The 17,478-nt window shown below is 32.4% G+C and overlaps 1 protein-coding gene across 1 annotated transcript in view; it reads right to left on the bottom strand.

Annotated features, from left to right (window-relative positions):
- Positions 1 to 690: 690 nt before the first annotated feature.
- The window catches only part of SNX2 (sorting nexin 2), a 69,713-nt gene continuing 52,925 nt past the window's right edge, over positions 691 to 17,478 (bottom strand). Inside the window, exons 7-14 of the mRNA XM_012664259.1 lie at positions 15,930 to 16,029; positions 14,891 to 15,004; positions 14,544 to 14,637; positions 12,921 to 13,126; positions 4,345 to 4,488; positions 3,035 to 3,115; positions 2,844 to 2,915; positions 691 to 1,202 (exon numbers count right to left, since the gene is read on the bottom strand). Of these exons, the coding sequence (XP_012519713.1) occupies positions 1,152 to 1,202; positions 2,844 to 2,915; positions 3,035 to 3,115; positions 4,345 to 4,488; positions 12,921 to 13,126; positions 14,544 to 14,637; positions 14,891 to 15,004; positions 15,930 to 16,029 (862 nt within the window). The 3' untranslated portion in view covers positions 691 to 1,151. The remainder of the gene's footprint in view (positions 1,203 to 2,843; positions 2,916 to 3,034; positions 3,116 to 4,344; positions 4,489 to 12,920; positions 13,127 to 14,543; positions 14,638 to 14,890; positions 15,005 to 15,929; positions 16,030 to 17,478) is intronic.

Here is a 17,478-nt window from a genome sequence, read left to right as displayed (position 1 = left end):
TGGAAGGGAGATGTGGTTGTTAAGCTCAAGAAAAGGGGTGTTTTTAAAGAATACTTTTTAAAAAACAAAAATAACTCTGATTCCAGTTATAACTTAAATCAGCATTAAGGATAACAGCTGTCTAAGCAGCACACAGAATAAGTAAGAAGGCTGCCAAAGACAATTTCCCTTTATTTGAAATTTGCTTTGTGCTGTCCTTGTTTATTCATCAAATAATGGTATATTTTAGTATGGTACCATTCCTTGTCAATTATGATCATAGATGACCTTTTAGGTTTTTTTAAAAAAAGATAAGGAATAAATTAAATATATGCAAAGCTTAGATTCTGAAGATAACATAAGATGAGTAAAATCCATGGGACTTTTAAGAGAAGCAAATACATTTTTTCCCTAATTCTTAGATTGGGCACTTATTATAGGGATGGATAAAAACAAGCCAAGACAATTTATTCTCTTCTTTAACCCAAGACAACCAAGAGATAAATGTTCTTTGATATATGATGGTTTCATAAGAAAACTTCAGCTTCATTTAGTCATTTAATAATGTAAGAGTTCAATTTTTTCTGTTAATTAAATTAAGGAATCACAGCATCATCCATAAACGTCTAGAAAAAAAAGTTCCTTCCTATTAAAAATGCTTTAAAAATATCCCTGATATGTTTACATACCCAAATAATTTGTTACTAATACTTCACAAGGAATATCATTTTATTACTGTAATCACAAAATCATAATTTCTGTACAGGAATGTATAAGTGAACATTAATCAATGCATTGATAATTCACTTCATAAAGAGGGTAAACATACTACAGAACATATTGTAAAGAAAAAAATATTGTCAAATTTTCTGGCCTTGCAGTGCACTTTTTAGTGCAAGTATTTAAGACACAATAGTGTTCAATTCAGCAAAGTATTGCAGAATGTCATGCCACAGTCCACTTAATTCAAAGAGGGTCAGGACATGCAGCTTGTAATAAAATGTCAGAGTGTGTGTGTGTGTGTGTGTGTGTGTGTCTATGTATATATAAAACCACATGTAATTCATAAAATATATAGTGGTTTATTTAGATGGTTTTAAATGATTTCACTGTGGAATTCAGCATAACTGGAACAAACATCCAAGGTCTTCTTAAGAGGAATAATCTTATTGCTAGGCAATGGCTTTGGCTTCAGGTAGGAATGCTTCCCAGTATTTTATCAGCTGTGGATGATAATAAAAATAAAAGATGTTCTTATTACCTTTTTGTCAATTATATGCATATATCCTATATTACATTAAACAAAAATCTATAGAAATAGCTAACAATGATTCACATTTACTAATGTCTGGCTTTCAAAGGGATCAATTTAACTTCCTTATCTGAAGTCTTTTAATATAATTCACATATAAACTATTTAAAACACCAATTACTCCTAATTAGTTTTAAATGTAAACAATATAATTTTTGAAAACTTATAATTTTTTGATTTATGCAAAATTGTATAGATTGTTACCACATATTAAAGATTACCTTAATACAACTACAATTACTTTTTCCAACATACAGTGATAATATCTCCTAATTCAGAGGATATTCACATTTGGTGTTACTGCTAGCCAAGAAAAATGAGATAAAAGGAAGAAGAAAAGAAAACACTGAGCAAGAAAGGAAAAAAAGGGACTGGAAAGAATTAGCTGTGAGTCTCCCCCAGACAGTTCAGAGAATAGATTGAAGTATATACTAAAGTTACCTTTAAAACAATTCCTTTAGAAATAAGCTTATATGACTTATTTGTATTCATATTTTAAAAAATTGAACTTTATGAATTATTTGATTAGAAACTAAATACATGCTGGGTATGGTGGCTCACACTTGTAATCCCAGTGCTTTGGAAGGCCGAGACAGGAAGATTGCTTGAGGCCAGGAGTTGAAGAACAGCCTGGTCTTGCTGTGTTGCCCAGGCTGTCTTGCAACACAGCAAGACCCCACCTCTTAAAAAAAGTTAAAAAACTAGCTGGCGAGGTGGCACATGCATATAGTCCTAGCTCCTTGGGAGGCTGAAGCAGGAGGCTCACTTGAGCCTAGGAGTTCAAGGTTACAATGAGCTATGATCACGCCACTGAACTCCAGCCTCAGTGACTATGAAGACATCATAATTACTTAATTCAAAAACATAACCTATTATATTTTAAATAAATAAGTTTCTAGATCACATATCACATATTTTAAAACTAGAAGAAGAAATCCTTCTATTTAAGACATTAAATTATTTGATCTATTACTCAAATTTACATTAAAATATACACAAAACACTCTGCTATTATCTTACTATCTCGTTACTGACTTTTACTTAATGTACCATTAAAACCCATGGTCTTCACTAGTTAGAGACAAATGCCATTTGCAGCATGCAACCACCACCAACCCCCCCAAAATAAAACAAAAACAAAAACAGTACAAATTTTTTTAAAAATTAAAAAAAACAGAACTTAGTTTAAGTTCTATCTGTTAAGGAAGAACGTTCTATGAGAATTTACTTAAACAGGTCTGACCAACAAAGAAACAACAAGAAAGACAGAGGAAGGGAAAGTTGTCCATGAGGTTCCTTATGGCTTAAAATTGGGAAAAGTGTATCTCTGCTAGTGTTTGGTAGAGACAAAAAGGACTTGAGATATTTTCCAATTAGTTAAAGTAATTTATTCCATTTATTCCTTTGCTGTCACTGGCGTTCTCTCTCCATTTCTTATTTTCTTCCTTGAGTTTAAAAGCCTATTTCATTAATCATCTTCTTTAAAATAAAAAAGTATACCAAAAACCAATTCTAAAAGTTTGTGAGTTATTAAAAAAAAAAATCAGCTTACCTGTTGTTGTGTTTGTACTAATGATTCTAAGTACTTGATGATAACAGTTTTAAAATCCTTCACTCTTTCTTTCTATTAAAGTACAATATATGAAAAAAAAAAAGTCCATTAGTAGAAAACTAAATTTTACCACAAAATTGCAGCAAAATGTGACCATGCTATTATGAAAAGTGCAAAATTATTATACATGCCTCAAATCTTCCCACTTCTTTTCGAATTGTTTTAGAGATCTGTTCAAAATCTCTTTCTCCTTGTTGCACTTTTGCCTCCCACTAATAAAAACAAACAAAAAAAGAAACAAATATTTTATTCCTGTCTGGAAAAAAAAAACTGTAGTACTAGCTGTTATGACCACTCTTTTAATTTAAATATAATGCCTGGAAACCCTAAGAAAGCTCAATAAAGGCAAAGCCCAATTTAGCATTATTCAAACTTGTACGTAACTTTCTAGCGACAGAAATGTCAGTTTAATTTCCATTAATATTTCACTGCCAGATTTGCTCAAGATTAGAATATTCTAATACTGTATTTAATGAACTACAATATCCAAAGCTTAATTAAATATAACTAAGAGGAAAGATTTTGGGTATAAAATTCACTACCAAATAAATGAGCAGTGTGTTACAGTATAATTTTCTCATTTCTTTTTTGTATCATTAATTATTTCAGAATATATCAACAATATTGTTAACTTCAAGAACATGTGTTCAACACAATTTATATGCCCACGGAAATATTTTAAACTAGAAATTGTATGACCAACATTAAAAACCATTTTTGTAATGGTAAAATGACCAGATTCTTTTAAAAAGTAGAATTATGGTATACTGAAGACCCATCATCAGTAAACATTAAATTCAGTACAGAAACAACAAAATGTTGTGATTAGTGACCAATGGAACAGCTAAAATAAAATAACTGAAGATTTTTAAGCAATGAAATGATATTTTTCCCACTATGTAACCAAAACACTGGTACATACTCTTCAAAGAGCAGGTACATTTATTTTTAGTAATATAAAGGTTGTCCTACCTCTTCAATTTCCTTATTGAAGCATGGCAAAAAAAGTGTATAAATTATAATAAACTTATACAGATTTACTAAAATACCATATATAATACATATATATGGGGGATAATGTTGCCTTGACAGCTAAATGTGGGTTAGGTCTCTCTCTAAAACCATTTTTAGACACAAAATAAGTAATTATCTGAAATAAAATTAAACACCTAAAAAGAAATGTGTAATTATTAACATAAAGATTAATTTTAGGTCTTTTCCTTGTATCCTTCTTTATTTAGTCAACAATCATGTGGAGGTAACAAAGGGTTCTAGAGATTTTAATGATGATCAAAATGTTAACATAATTCTAACACAGTTCATAAAAATATGGAAAAATAGCTAAGTGCTGAATGGTTCAGAAAAAAATTTATGAAAAATTATGTATATATGAATGACTCATGAAAATTTTGAGTAAAGAGATAAAGCATTTAGTAATCACCTCTCTTATTTCATTTTTAGCTTGCTGTATTTTATCTGGTTTGTTAGCAACCGTCATTTTTGCCTCAGTTTCACGTTTTTTGAGCAAAGTAATTTGAGCATCTTCCCACTTCTGCCAGCACTTCATTCGATGGTCAAACACACCCTATGAGTGAATGACATAATGTATTAAGTAAGAGTAACACTATATAATACTTTCATAACACTAGAAGTGCTATAATACTGAAAGCAATAAAACCAAGTATTTATGTGCCATTCTAATATACTAAGATACCGAAAATAAGCAGACCAATATCAAAGAAAAGCAATTTCCATATTCTTACTTAAAACAAAAAACCCTGGCACTGAATGAAAAATGAACACTCAGAATCATATAATGACATGCAAAATCCATTTCACCAGCCTTTAGGGTTTTAAATGTGGTTTATAATAAGATTTCTAGGCCGGGCGCGGTGGCTCACGCCTGTAATCCTAGCACTCTGGGAGGCCGAGGCGGGAGGATCGTTTGAGCTCAGGAGTTCGAGACCAGCCTGAGCAAGAGCGAGATCCCGTCTCTACTAAAAATAGAAAGAAATTGGCTGGACAACTAAAAATATATAGAAAAAATTAGCCGGGCATGGTGGTGCGTGCCTGTAGTCCTGGCTACTCGGGAGGCTGAGGCAGGAGAATCGCTTGAGTCCAGGAGTGTGAGGTTGCTGTGAGCTAGGCTGACGCCACGGCACTCTATCCCAGGCAGCAGAGTGAGACTCTTGTCTCCAAAAAAAAAAAAAAAGAGATTTCTAACAGAGTTTTAGGCTTTGAAGAAAGATATCTTTAACAGGAAAATGCTGGTGTCATATCTACATTGGAAATTTTCCTACTAAATAATATTAAAAGCAGATTTAAGTGTCAGAAACATGTCAGAAATTGAATAAATAAAATGAGAAAAACTCATAAGATAACAGAAATTAAATAAAAATGAGGTGGAAGAGATTACAATAGCAAATTTAAAAAGGTATAACTAAATGAAAAAAAAGTCCTACACAAGATAAAAAAGGCAAAAGATAAAAAGATGAATACACACACACACAATGTAAAACTAAATGAAATAAGCAAAAGACCCTAACACAACAAGTCAATCAAATCCAACCAAATCTAGAGCTTCTCTCAATGGGTCTGGCAGAGCAAAAGCAAGTGAATAGAGATAAGAAATGAAACATGGACATAGAATACCTAGAAGTTTCATGATAAAGCTGATGGGTACAACGGGTGAATCCACTAAGAATCCCTCTTCTAGCTGGATGTTGGGGATATATTAGTATTATTTTAGTATTTACTAACTGAACATTCATGAAGCAAACATTAATAACCAGAAAGCACTAAACCAGAGTTACTTTAATTTATTCCAAATAAAAAACTTTTTGAATAAATAAGTAGTAAATAAATATATGTTCCTACAGGGACCTGCTGAAGAGAAAAATACACAGATAGTGTATTTTTAAAAAGTAGGCTTTGGAACAAAACAAATTTGGGTTCTAATGTAAGTTTTGTCACTGTATGACCATGGGTAAATTCATTTAATTTCTCCATAGTTCTCCCAAATATAAAAGGGGGAAATGTCTACATTTGTGAATTATATTAACATGATAAGTATATTATTGCACAGTGACATAACCTACAGGATGCTTAATAATTTGTAGGTATTAATATTATGGATTACTTCTAAGTAACATACATACTTAAATATAGTTGATTGATTAATTCTAGCTTTCTACTAAAAGTACAAATAACAATATTTTTAAAAAGCATAATTGGGCAATATTTATATCATATTGCATATTTAAAAGTGTGGGCATTATTAGCATTAAAAAATCCAATCAACCAGAAATGAAAGTATTTTTTTCCAAAGAGTTCTTAAAAATTGTTAACTTTTAACCAGAACAACAGATATCCTGAGCAAACTAGTAAGTCAAAGCACCTTATCTACAGGTATTTAAATCCACCTTGCTGTATTTGTCATCTCATTTCTCTTCTTACACATATATTAGTAAGTGCATCTCACTGTCCCCTTTTGCTTTTCTTATATTTACAAAACCACATTTCCTCCCTAAAACATTCGTTAGAAATTAACTTTGCTTCAGTCAAATTAATTTGGGCCAAATTCACAAAAGTAACACATTGAACACAAATAGATTCAGAAAAAGTCCCTATCATGTAAAACAAACAATCCTTTTCCCTCACCTCCTATACATGCATACACCCCCAACCCCCACCAAAAAGTAATCTAAGATTTTAGGCCTAGCCTTTCTTCAGGGGAGCAGGGCCATCTCAGCTCTTCACTTATAAATTTCTCTGTTTGATAACAATTTCAGCACTTAAAATATGTATCAGCACAGGGCAAAAGCTAGCCAAAATGCCCTTTAAGTTCAATATTTGCTTAAGTTCTTAATATACATCAACTGGCTTTTTCATTGATATGCTAAATCTAAACTAATTTGGTTCCTGTCCAATTTATTATCTCGTAATATTTCAGAATAATCACATGTTTATTGTGGCGCAGATGTAGAAGCTATGGTAAAGTCAGGTTATTTCAGAAAAATAAATTAATCTTAAATATGCAAATTAACTTTTTCTTCATTTGTTTTCCCACCGTTGTAATGTTAGAAAGCAAAAGAAAAAAAGAATCAGAACCATACTCAAACTTCTAATAACGCTATCTTAAATTAATTAAATCATAACTTAATGTTTCCCTTTATATGTCAAGATACTAATCCACTCTAGTAGAACCAACATTTTCTATAAAAGGGATAAGTTTACACTGATCATATGCTTAGGACCTCTATTCCTCTGCCAATTTCTGGCATATGCAAGCTAGTCTAGGTTAGACAAGGTTGCAGACGTAGAATAGTTTTCCTAGCCCACCAGGAAATTTGACACTGCAATTTTAATGATTATAATATTTTAATTTGGTGAATCTGAAAGTATGCTGCCCAGCTTCCTGGGGTTTTGAAGGGGTGCTGAGTTTTTATAGCCAAATAATAAAGGTTTTGAACTCCTTGGGGAACCTATCTATTAGCTTTTAAAAAAACATGTTTTATGTATTTTATAAAGTGGGACCTCCCTATAAGAATTCTTTATGAAGAGTTTCAGTGCTAAAAACATTAAAAACCATTGCCCTCAATCCCTGACCCTTCTATAGTGGTTCACATTAGCCCAATATATGACAACACTTACAATGATGCTACCCAAAATCTGTAGTCCTAAATGTCAGAGGCCATGTACTGCACAAAAAAGAAAAACGGGAATTTCTTGGATACAAGGCCAGGTTTAGGCAATGTTTTGAAATGGGTAAAATTTATGTCTTTCTTTAGGGCCCCAATTCCTGAAGTTCTTAGCTCCCCACTATGGCTCTATATTCTAATCCCCAAAGTATTCCTAGCTTCAAAATTATCATCAGAAAAGCACTCTCAATATGAATAAAACAAAAGGCCAATTAATATTAAGTTGCTATTAGAAATAGACAAAAGGCAAACTGGGCAAAGGACATGAACAGTTCATTCACAGAAAAAGAAATATAAATGGCTTATTATTTGTAAAGATGCTGAAATTCATACTAAGTAAAGAAATTACAACTCATACAAAAAAATGCCTTCATCATTGGGTGGAAGAAAAAAGGAACATATGTTGGTGAGAGTACGAAGTACAATCTCTTTGAATAGTAATTTGGCAATATTTATCGAAATTTAAAATGCATATACCCTTTGGTCAACAATTCTATGTCTAGGAATTTTATGCCCAAAGAGTTGTTAACAAAATATTTGATATTCTTTAAGACTGGACTGGTTAAATAACTCAAGGTAAATCTACGTTATATGATGGAATGCTATGCTACCATTAAAAAGACTGTAACATATTTACCTATATTGATATGGAGGTCCCTCTAAAATGGAGCACATGGAAAAAGCAGACAAAGAATAGTGCATATAGGCTGGGCATGGTGGCTCATGCCTGTAATCCCAGCACTTTGCAAGGCTTAGGGGGGAGTATCACTTGAGGCCAGGAGTTCAAGATAGGCCTGGGCAAAATGGTGGCATATATCTGTAGTCTCAGCTACTTGGGAGACTGAAGGAGGAGGATTGTTTGAGCCCAGGAGTTTGAGATTACAGTGAGCTATGATTGTGTCACTGTACTCCAGCCTGGGCAACAGAGCAAGACTCTATCTCTTAAAAAAAAAAAAAAAAAAAGAATAGTACAATACATATAGTATGTTCCTTTTTGAGAAAGCAAAGAAGAGAGGGAGATGGAAGAAACAGAGGGAGATGGAAGGAAGAGGGAGGAGAACTGAGGGAGGGGGAGGCGGGGAGAGAGAGAGAGAGAATATTAGCTTCATATACATGCATAGCTAATTCTGTGCAGACACACAAGAAGCTAACAGTTTATGACTGAGGTCAGAGAGACTAGAGGTTTTAGTTCTGTAGAAAGGAAATTTACCTTTTGGGGCTGACAAAATTGTCATGTGCATGTATTACTTTTTCATATACAAATGAATTGGTTTATTTATTTATTTATTTATTTTTGAGCTGGGGTCTTGCTACATCTCCCAGACAGGTCACCAACTCCTGGTCTCAACCAATCATCCCGCCTCAGCCCTCAGAGTAGCTGGGAACGTAGGCAAGAGCCACCGCGCCTGGCTTGAATTAGTTTAAAACAAAAGACAAAATAAAAACAAAAACCATAAACATTACCTATCACAGTCTTCTATATTTTCTCAACTCCTTTATGCAGTTGACCTGAGCTAGGTTTCAATAAAAAACCAATCTGAAAGAGCTTAATTTGCCTCAAGGTATAACCTGACCATAGCTCTTTAGTTCTCTTTTAAGTTAATGGACCATTAATTCAGTATTTCCCAAAGTGTGTTCCATATATTAGGATGGATACTAAGTGGAAAAGAATTTCTGCTCATATGAATTTGGAAGCCTCTGGATTAAACAAAGTTATACAACTTATTTTCCTTTTGACTTCGAGACAGTTCTGAGCTTTTTAAATGCATTCTGAATCTCCAAAACAGGGATACTATATACATTATTCCCCAAACTCAGTTGACTATGGTCCACTTTTGGTACCAGTGTTCTGAAGAAAATATTTTGCAAAACATGAATGTAACTGTAATTTCATGCAATGGAAAAACACAGCGAAAAAGACTTAGGCAGTATGAGGAAAGCTATTTTTGAGGGATCACTATCCTTTACATGGGCAGGCCATCCCTGCTAGGGGGTCTTTTCCCAGGTTAGCTCTTCTCTGCAGGTATGCCTCCTTATAGACACTGTCCAACTTCCCTTTTTTGAACTCCAGGTTTTTCTGAAATGTCATACTTTTTACAACAGCTAGTGGGAGCTCTGGAATGAGGTGAGAGTAGGTGTGACACAAATAGGAATCATCATCCGTAAACTGGATTTCTGTGTATCACAAGTTACCTATATATAATGAAGTATATTCTGATAACTGCTGCCTATATTAACATCTCTAAATACCTGAAAAGAAAAACTAATCACCAAGAACATAAAGAGTAACATTTAATTTTCCCAGCACCATTTATTGAATAGAGCTTCTTTTCTCCAGTGTACGTTGTTGTCTGCTTTGTCAAAGATCAGCTGGTTGTAGGTAGATGGTTTTACATCTGGGTTCTCTCTTCTGTTTCATTGGTCTATGTCTCTATTTTTGTACCAATACCATGCTGTTTTGGTTACTACAGCCTTGTAGTATAGTTTGAAATCTGGTAAGGTGATGCCTCCAGATTTGTTCTTTTTGCTTAAGATTGCTTTGGTTATTTGGGCTCTTTTCAGGTTCCAAACAAAGTATAGAATTATATTTTTTCTAGATCTGTGAAGTAGGACTTTGGTAACTTGATAGCGATTGCACTGCATCTGTAAATCACTTCGGGTAGTACAGACATTTTAACAATGTTGATTCTACCCATCCATGAACATGATATGTTTTCCCATTTGTTTGTATCCTCTGTGATTTCTTTCCTCGAAGCTTTGTAGTTCTCCTTGTAGGGATCTTTCACCTCCCGGGTTAAGTACATTGCTAGGTATTTTATTTTCTCTGTAGCTACCCTGAATGGTATTGAGTCTTTGATCTGACTCTTGGCTTGACTGGTGTAAGTACATAAAAATGCTACTGATTTATATACAATGATTTTGTATCCTGAGACTTTGCTGAATGTATTTATCAATTCCAGGAGACTATTGGTGGAATCTGGGTTCTTCTAGGTACAAGATCATATTGTCGGCAAAGAGTGATAGTTTGACCTCCTCTTTCCTGATTTGGATATGCTTAATATGCAGAAGAATGAAATGGGACCCTATCTCTCACCACTCACAAAAATCAATTTAAGATAGATAAACGACTTAGATCTAAGGCATGAAACCATAAGAATTCTAGAGGAAAATATAGGAAAAACTCTTATCAGCCTAGGCAAAGAATTTATGAAAAAGACCCCAATGGCAATCACGGGAACAACAAAAATTAATAAATGGGATTTGATTACACTAAAAAGCTTCTTCACAGCTAAGGAAACAATCAACAGAACAAATAGACAACCTACAGAACAAGAGAAAATACTCACAAGCTACACATATAAGGGCTAATAACCAGAATTTACAAGGAACTCAAGCAAATCAGCAAGTAAAAACAAACTCTATTAAAAAGTGGGCAAAAGACATGAACAGATGTTTCTGAAAAGAAGACAGACAAATGGCCAATAAATGTATGAAAAAATGCTCAACGTCACTAATCATCAGGGAAATGCAAATTAAAACCACAATGAGATATCACCTTACCCCAGTTAGAATAGCTTTTATTAAAATGTGCAAAAACAAAATGCTAGACGTAGATGCTAGCGTGGACGCAGAGAAAAAGGAACACTTATACACAGTTGGTGGAACTGCATATTAGCATAACCTCTATGGAAAATGTACAGAGCCTCCTCAAAAAACTAAAAGTAGATCTACCATTTGATCCAGCAATTTCACTACTGGGTATTTACTCAAAGGAAAAGAAGTCAATTTATCAGAAAGACGCCTGCACTCAAATGTTTATAGCAGCACAATTCACAATTGCAAAGATATGGAATCAATCCAAGTGCCCATCAATTCATGAGTGGATTAATAAAATGTGGTATATATTTACCATGGAGTACTCAGCCATAAAAAAAGATGAATTATTAGCTTTTGCAACAATCTGGATGGAACTGGAGACCATTCTCCTACGTGAAGTATTGTAAGAATGGAAAAACAAATACCACATGTACTCACTATTAAATTGGAACTAACTGATGAGCACACAAGTGCACAGAGCGAAGCAAAACTCAGTGGAAAGCAACCCGGTGGAGGCGGGTTAAGGGAAGGGGAATAAACCAACCTAACGGGTACTTTGAACAGTATTTGGGTGACAGGCACACCTATAGCCAGGATTCAAGCATTGCAAAAATGACCCATGTAACCTAAAGCATTTGTACCCCCTAACATTTTGAAATAAAAAATAAACAAAAATAAATATCCATTGTATAGGAAAAAAAAAGTAACATTTAAAAGAGTAAATACTAGTAATACTGGTAATTTTACCAAATGTAAGAAAACACCATTCTGAAGTACTAAACGACCCTGTGGTAATAACTGTCACCAGTTGCTTGGAGAACAGAACCATGAATAAATACAAACTATATCAATGTTCTGACTGTAGATGAATACTGTAATAACTGGGTCACAGACTTTAGCTGATAAAAATTTGTGTAAGAAAGCAAAGAACAAGGTCTCATTAACTTTCTAGATGTTTAAATTCAAGGTAAAATGTAAATACCCACTACCCCCAGCCAATGATAACTAATATTTATAACAATAATTCAAAGATACCATAAGATCTTAAAGTATCTTCTGAAACATATGATGGATTGAATAATATTAAGTTTCTCTGAATATTGGAGATATCTGTAGAATACTAATTTTTATTAACTGGATTACTTTCCCAACTATTCAGAAATTAGGCTATTTATATCTAAACATTACCATTAGATGGCACAATTTATGATCTATTCTAGTCCCATCTCATCTATAAAAACATGGTGACTATACATTTGGGTATACACACAGAAAGTCCAAATTCATGCTAAAAGATCCCATTAAACATATTCAGTGCAGCAATCACTTTTGGTTTTATCCTACTTCGTATTACACAGTCAGCTTTACTAATGATAATAGAGTCTAGTACATAGTTTCAGTTAGTACCAGAATGAGCAAATAAATGCTATCGGTTAGTTGCAAACTTGTGTATTAAACATATAAGTAAAGGTGTAATGTTTTCTATATTATTTAGCATTCCTTAGACCTCTTAAAAACACCAATTCTCCCTAATGTTCTGTCCAAGTCAAAGGGGAAGAAAATATTTAGTTATGAATACCCATCTTGAAGCCATTTTATATATACTAGTATAGTAAGGAATTTACGCACTTAAATACATGCCTAATAGGATACAAAATTCTTTTTAAAGCAAATCACTGAAGTGAGAACAATGCAAGAAATACTGTAAAACAGGGCTTACTTTCACTGCGGCAATAAGACGAATGTAGTCACTAAGTAGTTCTGAAAACATATAAAAGTCAGCAAAAGCTTGCTCTTGATGTAACTGGTCTATCTTCTCCTCAACTTCTGCAAGCTGAGACAAAGCTCTAGATAAAGCAGTATGATCCTCAGAATTACCTAACATGGCAGCACTTTTAGCAAAGGCAGCTGTGTTGGCTGAAAGTTCTGAAATAAAAAAGTATCCATTTTTAGTGTTCACTAGTAAAATTTTAAAATATTGTATTAACTTTCTATTTTTCTCTAAATTTTACCTATTCACAAACTGCTCAAACAATATTTTACATTAATTAACATAAAACAATTAGTCATTAAAATGCCTTGGGAATAAATGCCACGTGCTCAGAAACCTACTGAAAATTAAAAAGAACTACTGCCTATATTCCCAGGGGATGAACTATATTTAAATAATGTAATACAATAATCTGCCTCTTGTTTCTCTGCCGAAGTGCTCATTCTTTCTCTGTCCTTTCCTAAAGAAATATATTTTTAATATGAGAAGCATTGTGAACACTCAAAATTGATTTATACTACATTTTGGGCCTTTAAACATTTGTCATTGAAAATAATATCTATGATTTTTAATGAGAATATTATTTAGCTAACAGCAGAGAAACAAGGTAAAATTGAACATACAATTCACATAAATCTTACTGCTTTTTTCTTCATTGTGTAACAGCACTCAGTAAAATACTAGAATTTCTAAAGATATTTTTGAACATGACCATATCAGATATTTTAAATAAAGTAGATGTTGATAGGCCTAGATGCTGTCAATGACTAACAATTACATTGCCTGGAAATTGTTCTGTTGCTCTACATTACGTAAAGTCCTCCAAAACAGCCATAAAGCCCATTCCCTAAGAAACATGTAATGCAAATGGCAAAAGCTGTTACAAACTACTCTCAATAATAAATGTATTAATAGGTTTCTGTCATTATCTTAATGAAATATATTGCTGGTAATGTCACATATTAATTACGTATTAAATATTTTGGAAAAGTGATACTAAAAAGCCTTGGACTCGTTAAAAATAAACCAAACCAAAAAACAAAAAAAAAACAAATTCCTTATTGTGGATTACAATTTTACAACTCAAATTTTCTAGGAATTTTTACGAAAAATGCCCCAGATTTTTAAATACTGTGGTTCAAAAATGAAGAAAATATTTCAAAGAGTTTTCCAAGAAATAGAGACACAAAACAAATATTTTTAAGAAAATTTTCAAATACCAACTTTTGAATCTCAAGTTTTTTATTATAAACAAAGTTACCAATTGATAAGATACCTTCATCTGTTAATTTGTAAATACACTTAACAAAGAATTAATCAAGTGACCAACAGTTTTAATCCAAAATTCAAATATAGTTTTATAAGTTGAGGATTTTTCTACTTCTAAACTAGATTTCAGATCAAAATAGAACAAGAAATTTTAAATAATGAAGTTGAAATGGAAAACATTCTCTTAAACTATTGTTTTCTCTTTTCTACGATAACTTCAGAGTGTTTATTTTAATAAAGTTTAAATAAAATATTTTAATTAGCTTTATGGTGCTAAACATACAAATAACAAGGCAAACAAACCTTTTCTATGACAGACCAAGGCTTCAACACTGGCGTGAAGTTTCCTAAGTTGCTGATCCAGATTCTCAAATTGCTGCTGCTTTTCTTCAAACCACTAAGAAAAAAAATGAAAAATGGAGCTAATTTAGGAAGAACAAACCGTTGTAAATTAGGTTACCAATAACAAGCCACATTCCTGTTTTAAAGCAACAAATTAACCATGTATAACCATGGCGGTCAACTGATGTGGCTGAGAACTAAACTCAATAAGCAAATTAATATCCTATTTTCTACTTGTACAGCTTTAAAATGCAATTGTTGGGCTCATTAATTCATCTCATTATTCAAGTCGAAAAATCAGCTCTTACAGCATCCGATTCATTCATCTTGATTGTCATTTTGTTGACAGCGTCGGCAGCCTTGTTCACCATCCTCAATATTCCTGCTCCACTCAGAGCCTGTGTATTAACTGCTCTAGGCAGCTGGAATTGAATGACAAATAAGGGCAAACAAACCAGTTAAAAGCCTGGAGGTTTAACTGGGCACAAATGCAACCCCCACTTCTTCCAAAATAAAAAATAAAAAAGAAAGAAAAGGAGGTTTATTTTCTTCACTCTCATACATTTCAATAGTGAGATCTAATTTCTCAAATATACTACTTGTACATTCTCAAAGGAAAACTTAAAAAATAGACTTTCCATTTGCTTTTCTTCTGCACGTTTACATTTAGATAGAACAAACACCTTGTTTGTCAAAATATATTAAGAAATTGCCAAGCACCCTAACACTAGCCACCTGTTTGCCAACAGAAATAAACTGTTTATAAGGAAAGAAGAAAGTCTTGAGACAAATTTTATGCTCAGTTAGGATTGTGTGGTTTTGAGTTTTTAAAAAATTCCAAGACTCAAGTAAATTTTTAAAAAAATCTCAAACTAGAACTCTAAACTGTTCTAAAGAGCCCATTATGTACCAAACATCTCAAACATAAAAGAGCATCATGGTTACAATTTATACTCTTTCAAGTCACAAATCTGCATTTTAAAACCTTAATAAAGATATTAGATAGATGTAGACACACACATTTAACTTTCTCTAAAATGAGATTTGAATAACTTATTTCAACATGATGCCTAAGCAACAACTTAGGGCATTCAGAGTTAGACTACTGACAAATCATTTTCTTAAATACGGTTTTAAACTTTCAAGAAAGGGACAGATCATCTTACTGATTTCAATGCAAAGAAGATATTTTGCTAGTGATTTAGTCAAGTAATTAAAGCACTAAGCAAAATGAAAAAAACTGTTTTATTCCATCTATTAATCCAATTTTTACTGTGTATCTAGTCATATAAATTACAATGACAAATGAGAAAATTTATATACAAAAATTCAAAGTAGAAATAATACCTCTGAGCTTTCCAAGAACTGTCTTAAATCAGGATCCTGCAGTAAAATTGGATGTTTTACTGTTCTTTGAAGATACCTAGATTTAAGAGTAAAATTGCTCCTTTATCAGTAGCATTTTATTTTAAATCCTATTTCAACAAAATAATAAAAAACAAAATAACTAGGTAAAAAGGTGTTCTCAGTCTGCCTCCTATTTGTCTGCCCTCAGTGTAATTATTTAGAATTTTACAGCAATTTAATAATTAAAAAGTTCATCTTTTGAAAATTGATATGCTACCCCTTTTCATAATTACATAAAAAGAGAAATGGCATGTGGGTGGGGGTGGGAATGGGGAGGGTTAAATAACTTACCAAACTTCTCTCTGCAAAATATTAAATTTGTACAAGGGTATATGAGCCTGTTGAATAATTTTATCTTCAGGTGGAGTCAGTATGTTCCCAGTTATAAATTCAGAGTTCTAAGATGCATATTACTATATATATTCCACTCAAAAAAATTTTAAATTGTTGTTATCACCAAAATGGGAAAGAGTCTAGCAATTTTTTTGCTTGTCAGCAGATTTAAATGATCATAATCAGCTTTGGTCCTCATTTGACAAGGACTACATTTTCTTCAGTATGTCTTTTCTTTTTTCTCACCTCTTCAAAGCTATTTCTTGAATATTTCTATAATTAAGGTTTTTCTACTTTTGGTAAATGTCTTATCTAAATATGATACCACATAAAATAAAAGTGAAAATGTAAAGAAAAACATCATCATGAAATCACTATTTGTCCAACTTCAGTCATTTTCCTTTACTAGAAAAGCTCACATTTGCCTGTCATCCATAATAAATCACTAATCATGATTCCATAAAAGGAAATAAGGTCAACTATTAATATTTTATGATTCTCAATTACTTGTCTAATCCCATTTTTTAAAAAATTATCTTTCCCCACATTAATGACTATACAAAATATTTCAATTATAATATTTTACCTCACAATATACATTTATTCTATTTCTTTAGAATATACACAGTAATTTCTTCTACCTTTTTTACAAGATTATAAAATGTGCCTAAAATTAACAAAGTATCTGAAAAAAACTGATAAACTTCTCTAAAGTCAAATTTTATACAATAGTCAAAATGACTATTAGTGTTTACATGTTAACTTCTGTTTTTATACATTTAAATAAAACATACCGTGTTAAACTTCATTTTAAGTCAGTAGTCCCTATAAGGAGTCCTTACACTAAAAAAGAGTGTTTAATAGATATGTGCAATGCAATGTACGCTGTGGTTTAAAAAAATATATGTTGCCTCTACTATGAAGCCAAGAATGAGATGCAACAAGAACACTTTCCTGTAAGTTTGAGAAATGGTGGTATTTTCCCACTAGAATTTGACTTAACAATTTTAACACTGAAATCTACCAACACTACTAGGTAATTAGTTTTTTGGATTGAATACTACTTGAAGGTAGTTTGCATAAATTGTTCATCTCAGTGCATACAATAGCTAGGTAATAACAGGTACTCAGATATTTGTACAGTAAACAAGCAGGA

The sequence above is a fragment of the Propithecus coquereli genome, unplaced genomic scaffold (genome assembly GCF_000956105.1).
Source record: "Propithecus coquereli isolate 6110/MARCELLA unplaced genomic scaffold, Pcoq_1.0 Scaffold88, whole genome shotgun sequence".
Classification (NCBI taxonomy): Eukaryota; Metazoa; Chordata; class Mammalia; order Primates; family Indriidae; genus Propithecus; species Propithecus coquereli.
Note: the sequence above shows the minus strand (reverse complement) of the source record. Positions and strands in the feature narration are given on the sequence as shown.